General features: G+C 41.6%; 1 protein-coding gene across 1 annotated transcript; it reads right to left on the reverse strand.

Annotated features, from left to right (window-relative positions):
- Positions 1-15,420: 15,420 nt before the first annotated feature.
- FOXL3 (forkhead box L3) lies at positions 15,421-17,327 on the reverse strand. Its single transcript, XM_009485856.1, has 3 exons — positions 17,221-17,327; positions 16,264-16,432; positions 15,421-15,903 (listed from the first exon to the last, which is right to left on the reverse strand). Exons 1-3 carry the CDS (start codon positions 17,325-17,327, stop codon positions 15,421-15,423), a joined length of 759 nt encoding a protein of 252 aa, XP_009484131.1.
- Between the last annotated feature and the right edge of the window lie 1,102 nt (positions 17,328-18,429).

The following is an 18,429-nucleotide window of genomic DNA, read 5'->3' on the forward strand; positions in this document are numbered from 1 at the left end:
CTCATTATATACTCATTATGATTCCATCCTTGAAGGTGAGGAGTATTGAACATTCGATTAGAGCACTGTATATAAATAGGGCAAATGTAGCTGAAAAAATCTGCGAATTGTAATCTTACATTAAAAGAAAAAGCCAATAATAAAAGAAAGCTGCAGATGGAATGTGGACAAAGAGATGGACTTAGGTTAGCATAGAGATTTGCTCTTCCCAGCAAAATACCTCGTAATGTTTATCAGAATGCTTTTCCTGCATGTGGATCTCTGGTTCATGTTTGACTGCATTGCTTCAGATTACAAAGACATTTTTCTGCTTCCTTCTGAGGACAAATGTAGAACCGTGGGAGCTGGGTGGAGGTCAGGGTGGTCTTAATCTCCTTCTGCATCTTCCCTTTTCTGCACTCTTCTGAGGACCTAATTTAGATAGCCACAGCAGCCTGTCCCCAGGGCTTAGTGAATGCCAGCACTGTGCAGATCTCCCACCCTGCTTGCAGAGCCACAGCACAATGTTGGAGCACATCACCCTCTGTCCCCAAGCTCTCTGCCTTTTCCCCAGCCCTTTCAGCCTCCACAAGCTCCTTTGAGCTGCCATGGGAGGGCAGAAGCAGAAGATGCAGCCAACCAAGCTTGAAGATTTTGCCTTTATTTGCTGCCCTGTTATCTAGGAGTCTAACCTGTGCCCATCATGGCCTATGCACTGGGCTGCAAAGGACAGCAGGAGCTGCAGAGAAGGAATGTGTCCTGGAATTTCCCTCCTAAAAATTCATATATAGGCCAAGATCTGTTGGAGGTAAGTGAAACATTACTGAAATGTCTCATTACATTCATGAGGCATTTGCAAGCAAATAGGGAAACTAAGTAAGTACGGAGTGTGTTTTCTCTCATTGTAATCTATGTGCACGGACAGACAATAAAATCTCCTTTTTAATGTTGATCAGACAGTGGCTCAGAGCTTAAATCCATAAAGAGTTAACTGGCATATCGACGTGGGAAGGTGCTGCCCAGCCTGTCTCCATTGCTGAAAACCTCAGCTGCCATTGCTGAGTTTCAAAGAGTCCAGTTACCACAGAATGAAGAACTTTTGGGGCATTTTTAAATTGACAGAGTCCTGCGTCCTTACACGTCTTAATCTCACTAGAAGCATTCTGGATACCAGTTTGGATGAATGTCCTTCAGGAATTTGGGGGAAAATATTCCCACTGTTGGCTCTGCTAAATTAAGCAGAAGAAAGTGATGGTGATCTTCTACCCGACTGCCTTTAAAATACTACTTCCATGGACTTCTTGCAGTGATTACCCTCTTAAACCGTATCATTTGTGATTCTCTCTAAGAAAGAAATACGACGTAAAGATTGAGCCAGGGACTCTGCAGTGCTTGGAAGCGTAGAGCACTCCCAGCTTTGGCAGCCTTCAGCACCCTGCCCACCCAAGTGACAGCTAGTGAAAAAGCTCTGTAGCTTCCATTTTTTCTAACAGTGACCTGGGAGTGATGCTCCTATTCTTGAGGACTTTCTTTTGCAGTTTCCTTGGATAGATAAAGCTAGAAAGGTTGATTTTATCTGTTTATATTTGTTTATATGAGGTGACCTGATTCTCATTTGCACCGAGTGAGGAATTCCCTGGCCTCAAATTTCTTTCATGAAGAGTAGTGGAAAGAAATGTTTCCATGAGTGACCATAATGATCTTTTCCTTGTTGTTTTGGCGTCAGTTACTGTATTCCATTCTGATCTAATTTGTGGCATTTCCCCCTCATATTTGTTGTTTTATATTATATATTTAAATATGATGTATCCATAATATAGAAAATATGTTCTATACTTCTGAGCGCATTTATACAAAGGCTAATTCTTAAGCTGTAATTTGAAAAGCATGAATCAAAAACAAAAATTAAAAGGAATAACTGCCCTAAACATATTTAAGGTAATGGCATACTTTCTGGAAAAACAAAAGCGGATTCATTTTCATACTAACTCAAGTGTACCCTGGAAGAAGATCTGGATATTAATATTCACTTATTTTAAAATCGATGACATATTGTAACTTAAACAGAATGAGGTAACCAATCTTTATATGGTTATATAAATAAAACAAACGACTTAATTTGTTTTAAGTTACAAAGAACTAGACTCCTAACAGGAATCGAGTGCATTTGTGAATTTATGTAACAAACATATCACTACCAACACCAAATTACATCTCAATCAATGTTAAAAGGCATCTGACATTTCCCTTTGATTTATGGATTAACCTTTACAGTTAATACAGTCTAGCATTTATTGTTTTCATCAGCTTGTGGTTTGGTAGCAACCCCAGAGCTCATTGCAGGGAACTGGCTAAATTAATAGCTTTTCCCACCATGATCAAACAACTAATGAAAAAGGTCTATTTTGCACAGCTGGTGGATGCTAATATTTAAACAAACAAAACAAACCTTTATGAAGGACAAATGAGTCTTGGGTCCTGATTCTCCCAAGTAAAGTTATTTATCTGGGGAAAACAAGGTGTGCCTATTGACCTGGTTTAAACCTGGCTAAAATGTAATGTATTAAAACCAAAGTGACATGAAAGCAGTCCCGAAGCAGTGGCCAGAGGAATACATTTTATTTCAAGATCAATTTTCAGGCAAAAATTAGAAAGTTTGCATACCTCATTGTCTGAGACATTCTCTCTTTGGCATGGAAAAGATTGGGAAAAAAAAACCTTACAGGTAGTTTTGCCAAGTTCTGCTCCCATTAATACTGTTCAGATGCTGAGGGATTATGTATTAGAATGACAAAGCATTAAGCAATTATCTGCATCACTTTGTGGAAATAATTCAAATACAAAAGAGCTTTCTTGAATAAAGCATAACACTGCCTTAAAATAACCCAGCTAGTCCTCCAAATTACCCTGATTGAGGACTAATTATTTTAACAAGAAAAACATTATGCGACTTAAACTGATTTTAGTGATGAAAAGTCAGTTAACTGGGGACTTTTAATTTCAAGCATCATTTTACACACATTTAATCAACATGAAATTCCCATTAACTTTTATATTGAAAGCAAAAGGGGATTAGCACCTGGCTGAGTATATCACAGTCTGGCTCCACATAAGCCATGGAGAAGATATGACAGGCTTGCCCAATTGCCAGATACACTCATCTTCCACTTTTCATGGTCAAAGATAGACTGAGACAAAGAGCTTTGAGAAAGCTGACAGATTTGGTTACATTTGTACAACTCTTCTGAATTTCTCTTATTTTTGCCCTAGACACCTTGTGGTAGCCATGAAATTTCCACTGTCCCATTTGGAGGGAGGAAAAGTTCACTAGGAAAAGTCAATCTCATTGTATTTTGGCATGTCTGCTTCCTCAGTCCCTTAAATATTCATTTTCTTAAGGTTCATAGAAGGTTTCCAAACCTTAAAAGTCAGAGTTCATTATAGCTAAGCTTTTGTTTGAATTGCAAACATCTGGCATTGCAAAGAGACAGAAGGTCCTATACTACATACTTGTTATAGCTTATAGTGGCCCCAAAAGATGCTACCTTACACCTTCAACAGTGGTTGCAAGTGGAGGATCTCTGTAATTACAGTGCAGCTTTATCTGTTTTATTCACACTCACAGCTAGTTTTTGCTGTGGCTTAGTTGTACATGCAAAGCCCCAGGGACTTCTGAAGGACAGGGGAGGGCAGAGCTCATTAGTAAAAGCTGGTTTCTCACAAGGGACACAGGCAAGTTAGAAAAAAAAAAAAACCCAAACCCAAACAAGTTTCCCACTTCTGCTGAACTTTTTTTCTGAAAAGGTTGGCCTGTCTAGAAGCCATGATCCATGACAATCCACTTTTTCTCAGCCTCTGCGTAACGGATGGCCATGGATCATTACTTCAGGATGGCACCAAGACTAGGTTTGTAGCAAATGCTAGGTAACGAGCTTGTTTTGGCCTCAGAAATTTCTCTGAAGGGAAAATCAAAGCTCTCTTCTTGTCAAGCCTGTATAATTGGGATATTGAATAATATCCCCCCCTCAAAATAGGGTTTGGAATATCACAAGAAGAGCCAAGCTGGATTCTCCAGGAGATTTTGCATCTAGGGAACATCCACTATGGAAAAATTATTTTAAGCTCCTGTATGGATTCCTTGGATTTGAACAAATATCCTGGCAGTATAGACATCCTTTGAACAGAGTGGTTCAATAACTCATTGCAATACCAACGTTGCCAGTGCTAGAGACTCCTCTTGAAACTACAGGGGTTCTCTGCTCATTTTTACTGCCAGTAGAAGGGGGTTTCTATAGGCATTTTTGGAAAGAATTGGCTGTAAAATGCTTCTATGTGCTATAGTGCACAATGTTTGCTAATGCAGGTGGCAGTGTGAGTTAATGTGATGCAAGTTGGAAAGTTCCTTTCATTTAGTTGGAGACATGGGTGTGCTTTACCTCATCTTCAAAATGAGGAACAAGAAAATTTAAAAAAAAAAAGTAAGATCCTTTCCAAGCCTTGTAACCTGATCCCAGTCCTCTGTATTTTTTTGTGTTTCTTAAAATTCCTGCTCCTGGAATCATGTGAAAGTGGGAGAGCTGGTAGATTTACACATTTATGCATGACTCAGTCCTCTGCAAAACTGATCTGTGGCAACTGGTCAGTGGCAGGATGGATGAAATGTTCAAGCACTAGAGAAGATTAAAGCAGAGACAAGAAAGGTGACAGCAAATTAAGAGAATGTAGAAGGTCAATAACATAAGCTTGCTGATTGTGGTGGTGCATCCCCACCCCCCCATTCCTCTTTCTCGTCAATGGCTTTACGATCTCAGGAATTCCAGGCCGCCGTTTTTGTGTAGTGAGTTGGTCAGTTAAGCACCCCTTAATTGTACTAGAAACTCCTACATGGCTGAAGCAGAGAGTGGCCCTGTCCTTATCAAAATCTTCATATTATGGCTAACGAGGGGAGCAAGAACAAATAGCTACCCCTGAGAGCCTTGAAACAGAGTGGTATCATTGTTACTGGAATTCCAGCAACTACCAATCTGAATTGTGGCTCGGATGGAAATTTACTGGTGATTAAAGCCAATTATCTCACAACCCTATAAGCAGCAGTCCTAAGCGAGGCCCTTTGGGCTCTCCTGGACTGCCACGGACTGCACCAACATCTCCCTCTGAGCGGGACATCTCTCAGAACTAGCAAACTCTGAAAGTTTGCTACAACCAGAAATCCATTGCCGAGGACTGACAGTGGAGCCTGGGCTGAAACCCTTCACTCCTCAAGGCTCAACCCTCACCCATTGAGAAATGCCAAGACATTAGATGTGAGTATTTCACTGAACTCGAGGGGAATTTTTAAGAGGTATACTATTATATATATGCATTCATGTTTGTGTGTATGCATGTGTGAATCAGTTCAAGTAGTCTGTAGATGTATGATTTAATTTCAAAGTGCACCTTATACTGCTGCATTATCCTTATTCCTATTAAACTGTTGACCAAGCCTGAGACTATGATTGGACCTAGCAGCATCTAGACTCCTCTCTGAGAAGGAGTTTAGAAAGCAAGGGGGTCCATTCTGAACCTCGTGACTCAATGGGAGGGTCCTCCTTATCCCCTGCATCCACGAGCTCTCTCACCTGAGTGTAACCTAATTTTCTTTTATGCACTTATTCTACGTACTAGATATACATATATGTATATATTATCCTTACTCACATAAACCGTTGACCAAGTCTGAGACTAAGAGTGGGTCTAGCCACACCTAGACTCCTCTCTGAAAAGGAGTTTAGAAAGCAAGGGGGTCTATTCTGAACCTCGTGACTCAACAGGAGGGTACTCCTATCCCCTACATATGCGATCCCTTTGTGAATAATTCCAACTCAGTGTAATTTAATTTTCCTTTATGCGCTTCCGTGTAGTAATAGAGTGAACCTTGCCATCTTCGAATCTGTAACTAAGTCACTGTTTTGATCAGTTTTGTCTAATCACTTTCTTAATCATTGATGATTGAGTGCTATTAAAAATATTACAATCAAATTCTGCGATTTGCCACAAGTAAATTCTAAACTGCTACTAAATCAAACTGTGTAAAGTCACTCATTCATAATAAGTTGACATAATCAGCAGGATTCACAAACCTGCATTCATGACACTGATACAGCATGTTTCTAACAAAATGCTTTGCAAAGGTGATCTCTCTGTACTGCCTTGCAAATGGGGATGTGGAGACACAGAGACATAAAATGACTTGCCCCAAGGCAAGTTGGAGACAAAATAGACCTGAATCTCTGGAGCCAGCAGGTTTTCTTCTTAGGCTATTCCAGAGAAAAGAATGAAATACAGAAGCAAATAAAAATGTTTTCTTGACTGTAGTTTAAAAAAGAAATACAGAATTTCCTGCTATCTTGAACAAGTACATTATAATCAGAGTATGTTTAAATCTAATACAGGAGTCCATGTGCCACCACCAGCAATACTCCTTTTGTAATTGCCTCCAGCTATTGCTACTAGTAGTTCAGATTGCAATTTCCTTGTACCGTATGTCAATATTACTGGATCACAAGCAAGGAAACAGGAAGCCTGATAATCAATTTCGGTAGCTATACAATGATTTAGCTTATGAAATTGGCAGTTGGAAAAATTTTAAACTTCAGCTCCAGTAACTGCAATCCAGAATTAAGACAGAGATATCAATTTCCTATGTGTTGTGCACATGTCCACATGACTGTAGAACCCAGTACATGGAAAACTCACTTGCTAATAGGAATATTCCTTACAGGAATAAATTGCAGTTGGGTTTGCAACTCAAGTATAGTCTTCACTCTCCAAATTCAGCTTATGCTATTGTCATGATACAAATAATTCAGATTCAGCCAGGCTTAGGAGTAAATAAAAAAGTTCTTACACATTAAGGTATATTCATTTCTTCTCTCTGAAATGAATGTCTGGTGTTGCTGTAGCACAGACCTGCCATGGTTATTCATTTTGTCTTACCAAACATCCACTAAAAGAACAACTGAGCCTCCTTTCAAATAAAAGTCTGTCAAACAAGGAGTGTTTCAGGTGAGAGTGCTTCATTACAGAACCTCCTCTGCCAGTAGGTGTCAGTCGACATGCTGGTGGTACCCACACCTAACTCCACTGCCTGGTCCCCATCACAGGTAGGGATGGTGCATGGACTGCACAGCGTGTGGGCAGCAAATATCTCTTGAGGAGGAGATCCTATTCTGTTTTAAACATGCAAAATCTGCTACCATTTTTCCCTGAGGAACTTAGACCCAGACACAAATTAGGCAGTGATCTCCAGAGATGAGGTGGTCTGCTCCTTGCACGTCTTCCCCAGCGATCTTGTGTCCCTTCTGCTGTCACCTGATGAGAAGAAACATGGGAGAGAGCAGGCTGCTGGGAGTGGAGATGGCCTAGGAACAGTTCATGTGGCTTGTCCCCTCGACCCACTCCTGGGAGAGAAGTCAGGTGAGATCAGGGTAAGGAATGGTCTTTGCGGTATATATGTCCTGGGTGGCAAAGATCATCCCAGGTGTGTTTGTAAAACAACGCAGGAGACCATGCCTGCTTGCCTTTGCGCTGCAGCCAGACCTGATTTCAGCTCTTCCTCAGCTGCTCCCCCAAGCACAGGTGAGGACCAGCAGTGAGGAAGCGCTGGTAGAAGGATTGAATTGGGCCCCCTCCTCTCTTTGCCTGAGCCTCCCATCCTGGTCTGGCGTGGAAGCAGGCTGCTACTGCCTTTGGGTCATTTCTCCTCTGGTTGACAAGAAATCTGTATTCTCCTCTCCTACCTCGGTAAACCTGTTTGGAAGTGCATGCCTGGCTGTGTGCTTTCCACCTGGTCTAGGCTTGTCTCGGTTTCATGCACTGGGAAACAGAAAGAGCCAAGCTTCCTCTTGAGTGCAGGATCAGAACCTAAACTGGATTAAAATGTTGCTGCTCGAGTTTTAAAATGTTGTTTTCCATGACATGATTATGTGACCTACCTTTGTTTATTATAAATCTAATACCACAAGTTACAGTTCAATGAATTCACATTTTATTTGAATTTTTTGTCTGAAGTAGCCTAAAGCTCTTCAAGAAACAATTGCACAAAACCATATGAGAGCTGCTAATTTATAATCTGCAGCGTCACAGCACAACTAGCTTTTCATTTGGTTAAAAGGAAATGCTTACTTAGAACAACAAAGCAAACCATGTGTCCATAGTTTATATTAAATGCCCTCGGTATTTATTAGGGATACACAATGTATCATCTTGAAAATATTTATTTCCCCATAATTTCAACAGCAGCAAAACAAAATAGAAAGTAATACAGTGTCATCCTTTTGCCAAACTGTAGCAGATCTTGGGACAGTTTCCTGCTGAAAGAAAATTTGAGATCCCAAATCTGGGTATTAGCTTAGTGTAACTTACTTGTTTGAGTGTGTACACCAGCCCCAGAACAAAGGTGTTCTCAAAGAACATACAAACATCTTTGCACCAGGAATCTCATCCCAGATACCAACATCTGGTTCTGCTGTGTTCAGCCCTTGGGCTTTGGGGAACTTCTTCCTTATTTGGACACATTTCCCATTGAATTCAGGAAGAATTGTGTCTGGCTGAAAGACAGAGCCAAAGAAACCTGTGGAAACAAGCTGCTATTTTGTCTTGAGAAGACACCAAGTAACTGCTAGAAGGTATTTAATTTTCTCTGCAGTCCACAGGGCCTTTAATCTGATTAATCTCTGGTCCTGGCAACAGAAGATGAAGTTTTGGTCCCTTAAACCCAATGGCAAAACTCCCGTTCATTTCACGACAGTCAGTATTCAACCCATAGAGCCAGTCCCAGGTGCTCCAATGCAGTACAATGTTATGGGCTGGTTAGTACTGAAATGCTTCCCAGGACTTGATAATTGCTCATATAGCCCTCAGCCTCGGAGAAGCTTGAGACAGATTAATCACAAAACACAGCTCATTGCACCTGTTATTTTCTACATTCACTTTTATGGAAAGTACTGCATCTTTTTCCAGGTCTCAGAGAGGCCATGCTGGAAGGAGAGGATGGCAGCAGAGGATGCCGGTTGCAGTCAGTACTAGCACAGCATAATGTCTCAAGGCAAAGAGGGGAAGACAGGGAGCAATTTGGTTGTAGGAATAAATATCTGTGGCATGAAACCCCAAAAAGGATTTTCAGCTAGAGCAGATCTTGTTTGGGACAGATGGCTAATGGTCAGTGGAGCCTTTGGGCTCAAGAGGAAAGTGGATTCTATCCTAATTTTTTCCTGGACAAAGGAAAACATGACAGTGTTTCACCATTAGCAGCTATGGAAACCACAGCTTCAGGGGGACAGTTAGATCCGCATACATGGGGCTGTAAGGCCAAGTGCTAGTACTGACTAAAGGTTTTAATGACTGAGGGAAAGAGTAGCATTCTTGTAACTGCAAATTTCAGGAAGCCTAATTTTTTTGATCAGAACCACTGATATCACTATGAAAATTGAACAAACTTCCAAGCCTATTAAGTCTTCATCATGTCTCCAACAAAAACCTAAGAGGGAGCAGCTTTTGTGTAGAACAATTAGTTTGTGGAGCCTTAGCAATGAGAAAGCTGCACTGAGCTGCACCATACAGGCTGACAAGTCAAAGAGCATTTCAGTATCTTATTTCCAACCTGCTCAAAGCAAGACAAGATAGTATACACCTAATGTAAATGCTCATGATGGAGACTGGTAGTGTAAAACTTTTTGCTGAAATACTCCAGCAACAGCCCCCAAAAGATCAAAGGTTGTTCCTGTTGCTGCACACTGCCGACCCCTGCTATGAAGTGACAATGAACACACAGAGAAACACTCATGACAAAAAGAAAGTTGGTTGGGCTTACTGCAATTTCTAGTTTTCTTCTCTGACAGTACTCTGCAAGTGCTATTTTCAGTTTCATAGTTATGGTGAGAAACATGGTGTGTTTTGATTCCTAATTTAGCCTGTTTATCCTGAGAGATTCCAGGATCTTCATTTGAAAGATAAATTCAAACCTTGTTTTTCCTTTGCAGCGCACATTCCATAACAAAAACATTGCATGCCATACTTCGTTAAAGGGTTTGGAAGACCTTCATGACCATAAATTTAGGAACTTGTGGAACACAATGGACTTCAGGATGGAACCAAGCCAGCTGGCCTATCTGGTCAGGTCCATCCCTTCTGTTTGAATTAACAGCTGGATTTCACAGTGGGAGAAATCCGGCAGTTCTTTCTCAGGCAAAATTCTCACAGTTGGATTTGCCTCCAACCGTTGTAGCTAGGGTGGGAGGGAGCACAACTTACTTTGTTATTTTATGTTAGCTCTCTGGGTAAAAAAATTCCAGTGCAAGTTCCATAGGACTTGGACCTACCCTGTTCTTTAATTTAATGACCCTAAGTGCAATAAGAAAGACATTCCCAGTAAAACAGAGACAGAGGGTATGTACTAGGTTCTTTGTGAATTGCAGTGCATATGGTACCCATGTTCTGGAGAAAGCAATTAGAAGCTGGATGCCGAGGCAAGACAAAGAGGCAGGACCATTTGTTGCTCTGAGAATTCTATCTAGGAGATGAGTTGCTGGCACAGTTTGGCAGACTGTATGAGTAGAGATGTTGGGTATAATATGCAAAGTTCAGTTTCACACATGCAATTTCAATTCCAAAAGTAATTGTACCAAAGTTAATGGATTTGCAAGGATTTACACCCGCACAGCGGGGAGGAGAACGCACCCCAGAGGAGACACAGAGGGGAGAGGCCAGATGGAATAATCAGTGCAAGATTTCCATGTCTTGGATTTGGGATTTGAAGTGCTGATCACAGACAGGGATTTGTATTACACTGCCAGAGGTGAAGACTAAAGCCCTGTTTGCTTAGGAGCATGTGGGCTAGGTTCCCTCTTTTGCCTGAGCTTAAGTGTGATGGGACACTGGGCAGATGCTGCCCTCGATTTACAGTACAGAGGCTTGATACAGAACCCCAAGGGTCCTTGCACTGTACCATTTGCAGAGACCAAACGAGCTCTGTACTACTGGAAGATATGTGGCAGAGCTTTTTCCCCAAGGCTTGTCCCTCCAAACCCCTTTCCTTCCCAGTGTGTCCCCTCTGTTGGTAGAGAGTGGGGAGGACACACAAGATTTGGACTTGAACAGGCAATCACTACCCCAAAGGAAAACCCTCTGTGACCAGAAAATGGTGCAGCTTCGAGGGACCATGCAGATCGCTCTGCAAGGTAGCTGAGGACCAACCTGCTGCATGGCTGAGGAAGGTTGTGGCAGCCCAAGCAACAAGATGGAGCACAGCAAAGCAAAGATGTGGGGAGAGCCAGCTCTCCAGTGTGGTTTGACCTTCAAATACTCCTTGAACACAGCTTCTGTTTATACGGGGAGTTAATGAGTCTCAACTAACAAGATCTATCTGATTGGCAGAAAAATAGGGGAACTTGGCTTTACTGACAAAGAAAAGGTTTGTTTTCAGCTATCCTAATTTGCATTAATGATCCCACAATGAGGAGGAGGTTCTGCTGGGAGAGGTTCCTGTAGGTGAAGTCAACCACTGGCCTGCACTGGGTGTTATGTGGCCTCTCTTCACTGGTGATGGGGAAAAAAAAAGTGCTGCATTCTTGCCCAACTACTTTGAATTTCATTCTGAGGCAGAGCATCATCTTGCTGTGCAAAAAACACTTCTGTAACACCAATGACAAAAGCCTTAGAAATTAAACCATTAGAAGCCAAATTGCTGCAGAATAACCTGGCATATCTCCATCAAAATCTGTGTTTTATCATGGGAAGCCTTCCTTTAAAAGGATAAATAAAAAAAACACCCCAGGATCCCTCAGTGAGGCTGAGCCTAGCTTCTCCCCAGAAAGAAAACTTTCATCTTTCCATTGCAAAGGTATTTATGATCCTAAAAGGAGAGGACAAAAGGTTTGCTCTCCCCCCACCTTGCCCACCAGCCCGGCAGGGAGGAGCTACTCTCCTGTGCCCGCCTCTTGCCTCATCCCGGGCTTGGGACAGGCAGTGTCAGCCCCCCAAGGAAAGCACCTCTTTTGGGGTTAGGAAGCACCTCTTTTGGGGTTGGCTCATTCTGGGTGTCTCCTTGCAGTCAGGGAGACCCCAGGATGAGGAATTGAGCCAAACACCATTACCTTTTCTCACTTTGGCTGCTGGGCACAGCCTAACCAGCCCGGTGATGGCCTTGGTGGGGTGCAGACCCCTGCCCTGCACTGCTCAGCCCTGTCTTCAGCTCAGCTTTTAACCCGTGTACCAAACCAGCTATGTCTGGAGAATATTCACCTGCTTCAGCTCAGGGCAAAGAGGGAAGTTCCTGTGGGATTTTCTTTCTTCTTTGGCTATGGCTTTATGTAAGCGGCTGACAGGCTGTGATGGAGCTGAAGAAACAGCTGTAGACTCAGAGTGTGGGGTAAAAAGAAAAAAAATAGACTTTTTCCTCTCTTCCCTGAGAAAAGGTAATTTACGTAAATTTATCCACGACCAGCATATGGCAATAGCTCACAACTTTGTTAATGGAAACCTGGTGATCCATAACACTTGTGTGGGAGACATTTGCTCGGGGGTAATACAATATTAATGTTAATATCAATGATCGATCAGAGGATTTGCAAGAAAGGCATAAAGTATTTAATTATAATTACATTGGGAATGGCTTTGTAATGGCTACGACATTTGAATAAGGTCACGTCTAGCCCTCACCCCTGTTATGTTGTTCTATATTAAATGCCATTCACTTTAAGTGCTGGAAACCTTTCTGGAGTCGTCAGAATATAATATACTGGGTAAATTGAAATATGTCCCTTCATTTTTTGAAATATGATTGATATCCTTTGCAAAACAAATGTTAACACCTATTTGTACACAAATTTCTTTGATTATATGTTAGGGAAACTCAAGTATGACAGTCTCTCCTAGCAGGCACTTTACTGTGAGCAAAGGACATGGCTATTTGTGAATATTAATTCATCTTACTGAAAATGGTTTTGAATCTCTGCTGTAGATCCACTTGGGTGTATTTCTGCCTTTCCTAATACATTTATCCTATATTTCTTAGTAGCCATAACAGTATCTCCATTGGTCTCAGCAGTCCACTGTGTTCACCTGGGTAAGGTGTATGCTTAGTAGAAACTTTTGCTGTCATTGAGCTGCCTTTTGCTAACAGCATTAACAAAGAACACATAGGAAGAATCATATTTGCACATTTCACAGCAAAAAATATATATTTCAAATATACTGCAGATGTGTACTATAACTATCAGCCTAACAGCAGCATTGCCATGTTTAAAACAAACAAGAAAAAAAATCTGCATATAAAGCATGAATATATAAATGTTGGTCAGATCCTAGAAGTGCACACATACCAACCCACATGTGAGTGCATGCATACATTGAAGTACTAAATGAGGACATGCTCTTCCCACACTTATTTACTACTGAGCATAAATACTAAAGGAGCAAATTCTTGTCCCTCTTCAAATGAGAATCCATCTGTCCAGTGACCCCAGAGGTTTTCTTCTTTTTCTAATGTCAGTGTAAACTGCAGATCAATTATGTCTAATGAGTCAAATTTTGCTTTCAGATAATCACCCAGAATAACCATTGATTCACAGAGAATTGAAAGCTCCCATTTGAAGGCAGAATTTGATCATAACAAGTAATCTCTTCAAACTTTGGAAGACATGCAGTGGTGTAACTGACATGATTTTCCATTTTGTCTTTTCTGAAGAAGAAGCAAAGACTTTTGCATGCTGTGGAAATATCTGAAGATAGCAAGTTTTATAGTTTTCCAAAAAACGAGCATTTATTACCAATCAGTGTGAAATACCACTGATGGTAAATTTTAAGTATATGGCAGGAGTTTCAGCATCATGACAACATATATCATGCATTTTTACAACATATAAGTGCAGTGATATTGCTCCCTTTCTCAATAACAATATATAAGAATATATAGTATAAACGTACAGTATATATTAGACACAATGTAAAATAACTTAGTGAAATGTCAAAGCTTCTGCATAAAAATTCAAGTCATGCCTGAGCATACCTCTAGCACAATTTTGCTTAATCTTATCTCATATACCTTCATTTACCTTTAGTTCATGTTGCAAAGATAATTTTATCTCTCTGTATATAATTGCTTAAAACCACCTGAATCCTTGTCTTTTTTTTTCTTTTATCTGCTGTAGCTGAAGATTGTAGTAGCCAAGCCAAAACCAAGATTTTGTGGAGTCTTTACTAATGCTGCCATTAAGTACTGTGAAGCAATTAATCGTGAACAAGTTGTATAAAAGCAAGTTCTTAAATGCTCGTTACAGTTCATTGTTGTCCATCAGGTTCTGTTCTGAAGTACCCCACTGCATGTAAATGGTAATGAAATGGCTTTCTTTAGAAATGGAGCTCATGATCTAACATTGCTATCTGTAAATTACAAATCTCACCAGCTTTGCTGAAATCGTATAAAGTACCACTTTGGTAATTGCTTGCAAGACAGATCAATAAAAATCTATTTAATAGGAATATATAACTTGCCTCAAAGCAGGTAGGTGGAATTCTGGCTTTGGTCAACACTGCATACATCTTCTTGCAAAGCCGTGTCTCCCTTCAGACTTGCTAAATGAAATATGTTCAAGGACTTTCCTGCAGCATCTCAGGAAGCTTTCTCATAGTACAAGGGGAAAGTGGTTGTTTTTTAAACCAAGGCATTAAGAGGCCCTATGGCTCTGTCACATCACCCCTCAAAGTCTACCAGAGTTCAACAGCCTTGTAATTAATCTTTCTTGGAATTATTTTGAATACCACTTCACAACTCTGCCCTGAATATCAATAAAAATATACTTTAAACACCTATTAATAGCTACATTTTCTAATTAATGATGAATTAAAGCTGCACAACAGTTTGAAACATGATATTAAAATAAAATCAGGGAAGACAGAGTGATTTGCTGTGATTCATTTTAAGAAAACCAAGCCCCCCCCTTACATTCTCAGCCAGTGTAAGTCAACAGAATTACACTGTTTTAGATCAGCTTAAATTCTGATCTATATACTTCAGTGGAATTAATCCTAATTTCAGCCAGTGAAAGTGGACTCAAATTCACTTTGTCTTTAATAAAGCAACGGGTGATAAACAAGTCTCTTTTCTGCCGGATTCTGCTTGAGAAAGGAAATACTTTGTAGTGTTAAATGATGTCCATGCCAGTTTAGAAAACAAAGCTAGAATTGCATGAATTTCAGCATAGTGAAACCCAATATTGGTAACTGTTATTTATGCTTTAACCTTAGCAAAGTTCTTTGGGTACAGACAGAGTATCAGCTGGCGAATCGGTAACCCTTTCTGAGTACTGCTCAGGAAGAAAACAAGGGGGCAGGCGGCTGATTTTCAGTGACATGAGGCTGCTGAATACACTGCAACTCAGACTTTGTTACCATGAATAAATAACATCACATTGTCCAGAACTGGAGATTAATTTGCTGCGCCTCCAGTAGATGATATTTATTTTCTTGCGTATTATACTGAGATCTCAGGACAGGCAAAGGGTCGGGGGCTGAAAGAATGTAATCGATGCTGAATTTAATTTCAGAGTCTGATTTTGCTAAGGAGGAATTGCTTAGGCTCTGCCTGTTGGTCATACTGTTTGGAGCAAACCCATGAGGCTCCAGTAGTCTTGGTCCCGATTCAATTCTTTCGTGTTTACTTTCGGAAGAGGAAATGTTGTTTAAAGCAGAGTCCGTAGAAGACATATCAGGAGATGAAGGACTTTTCCCTCTGCTTGGTCTCTGCTCCTTATGTTCCCTCTTCACATTCCTCCTCCTCCGTCTTCGCCTATAATTCCCATTTTCAAAGAGATCCAGCATGGATTCGCATCCTGTTGCAAAGCTCCAATAGTTTCCTTTCCCCTTCTCATTCCCTTCTGTTCTGGGAACCTGTATTTATTTAAAGGCAGTTCAGTATTTGTATGTGTTACAGATGCTGCTGCTGAACATCTGCATTCATTTACATTCAAGAATGGTGTAAACACATATGACGACTTTAAAGCCTATTCTCTTTCATTATATGAATAGGATGTAGACTGCATCCTCTTCTATTTGTTATCTATTAGCATGCATCAGACAAGGACATACTTTTTATCTCTTTAATTGACAACTCAGAGACATTTTAAGTGATTCGCAGCTCAGCTGTTTGTTTCCCGTCTTTCCTAGTGATGAGATTATTCCTGCATATATATATTTTTTTTTTTTTTGCCATGCACAGTGTGTATGTAAATATACAGTTACTGAACTTACCTTTACAAAACAACTGTTAAGCGATAAGTTATGTCGGATGGAGTTCTGCCAGGCTCTTTGATTTGATCTGTAGTAAGGAAATTTCTTCATTATAAAGTCATAAATGCCAGAGAGGGTGACTTTATTTGAAGGACTTTGCTGGATGGCCATTGCAATTAAGGCAATGTAGCTGAAAAAAGGAAAACTTGCTGTTACACCATCACTTCACTCACATACTCAGTTTTTAGGACCACATGGGTACATGCGTGCCTATATCCTGCTTCCAAAAGTTCTCCCAGTGGATCTGCACCCCGACCTGAGACATCCCAGGGATAAGCCTTAAGCATGGTCCTACCTCTCTGCCCCGAGCCCCCCGGGTGACACGCAGGCGTTACTTCCAGGCAATTGAGTCCCGACTGGGCTGTTTGCCCTGGCACTCAGTGAAGACTGCTTAGATACAGGAGGATTACAGAAAAATCACCCACCTCTCAAACCCCATCAGAAAAGTTTCCCTGAGCTGGAAGGCTGCAGTGAGACAGACCAGGCTCAGAGACACTGTCTCTGGAGACCTGAGACCTTGCCTGCTCGTGGAAAGGACCTTAGCTGCCCCTGCAAACATCTACACCATGCATCTTCCTACCACACTGGGGATTATCTGCACCCGATTCACCCATTGGCACATCGCACATTTAATTCCCCTTCTCCCGAGGCTCCTGGAGGTCCGAGGAAACCATGTAAGGTCTGGTGGCTCAACGGCATGCCGGAGTTGCTGTGACCCCACACAGGAGGAAACAAATTGTGAACACTTCAAACACGGAGCGGGGGGGAAATCTGCCCACTGTAGTACCTGCGCTGGGGCCAGACCCACTGCACACACCTGGGGAGAGGTCCCACACTCCCCCAAAAGCTGTGATCCCACCATCCCAGAGCTCAGAAACCTCCCCAGAGATGGGGAGACTTGGAAAAACTTCATCTTACCTGTATGCCGGTCTGGTGAATTTTTTCTCTTCGTCAGAACTACAGGTAGGATAATCATCCCCATCATAATTAAAGCAGTTATAGGGGTACTGCGTGTTGTCAAACATCGTCCTGCTCCTTGCTCAGCTCCTGTGGAGTGAGAGAGATGGAGTGATGTTTCTCAGTGCTTGGACTCCCTCCTCCCTTCTTCCCTCCCCTCTGTCTGTCTTGTTCCCTCTCTCCCCCCTCCTCACGCTCCCTCTCCTCTGTGCACACATACTCTCCGTGATGGGGTGGGGATTGTTTTTGCAATTCTCGCGTCCCAGACAGCCCGTCTGTTAGGATATTATTTTGGGGGGGCTTGTTATTGTTGTTATTGCTGTTGCCTCCAATTGGTGGTGGAGCCAGGCGGCTGGTGGCTGATGGAGCTGGTGAATTGGGGGTGAACCTTTGAACCGGGGTGTGCACTGTCGGTAGCTCCGCTCAGCTCGCTGGGTGGTCCGGCTGGAGAGGGGCCAGCACTCCCCCCGCCACATCCACAACGTGACAAAAGCAAACAGCATGATGTTAATAAATCATGCTTCAAGGTCTCTACTTGGAAATTAAACTTTGAGAACAGACTGCAGCTCCCCCCAGCCCCTGAGTCCTCCCCCTTCGTATTTTTTTCTCCCCAGCGAAGCAGGGTGGCTTTCTTATTTATTTATTTTTAGAAACCCGATGTACAATAAACAGACATTCCAGGCATTAGTGCACGCTTGTCCTGATCTGCAATCTATAATATAGTATAATAGACATACATTATATTTCCATGACTAAAGGAAAATGTGTATGTTCAAAGAAAGTAGAACAGAGGGATATGAGGGACTACTGTCAAGCAGGAAAGTAAAAGGAAAATAGCTGTAGGCAGGAGAGCTGCCTGTGTGGGCTTTGATCTGAAGGATGAATTAGACTAATAGCCCTGTGTGCTGGCATCCAATACTGTAACAATTTAATAGTTTTTCAATGCTTTGGAGTGTTTTCCAACAAGTGATGTAAACCAAAGGCACCATGCACCATTTCAGGGGGGACTAAAAAGGTGTATGCCACATGACAATTAAATTATTTGAAGACAGCTCTGTCCCAGGAACTAGCCCCAGGAGGAAATGGGTATTGGAAAAGAGAAAGCAAATTGGTGTGCGGAGAGTTACCTGGATGGGAATATGAAAGCAGAACAACTAGCAATGCAACTTC

This window comes from Pelecanus crispus, chromosome 11, assembly GCF_030463565.1.
Source record: "Pelecanus crispus isolate bPelCri1 chromosome 11, bPelCri1.pri, whole genome shotgun sequence".
NCBI classification, from domain to species: domain Eukaryota; kingdom Metazoa; phylum Chordata; class Aves; order Pelecaniformes; family Pelecanidae; genus Pelecanus; species Pelecanus crispus.

What these genes read in the sequence shown, in the direction of transcription:
- FOXL3 (XM_009485856.1), bottom strand. Translation starts at nt 17,327, where the DNA reads ATGTTTGACAACACGCAGTACCCCTATAACTGCTTTAATTATGATGGG. An exon ending in TTCACCAGACCGGCATACAG is followed by an intron (nt 16,433 to 17,220) that starts GTAAGATGAAGT and finishes TCCTTTTTTCAG; the next exon opens with CTACATTGCCTTAATTGCAA. An exon ending in TTAACAGTTGTTTTGTAAAG is followed by an intron (nt 15,904 to 16,263) that starts GTAAGTTCAGTA and finishes AAATAAATACAG; the next exon opens with GTTCCCAGAACAGAAGGGAA.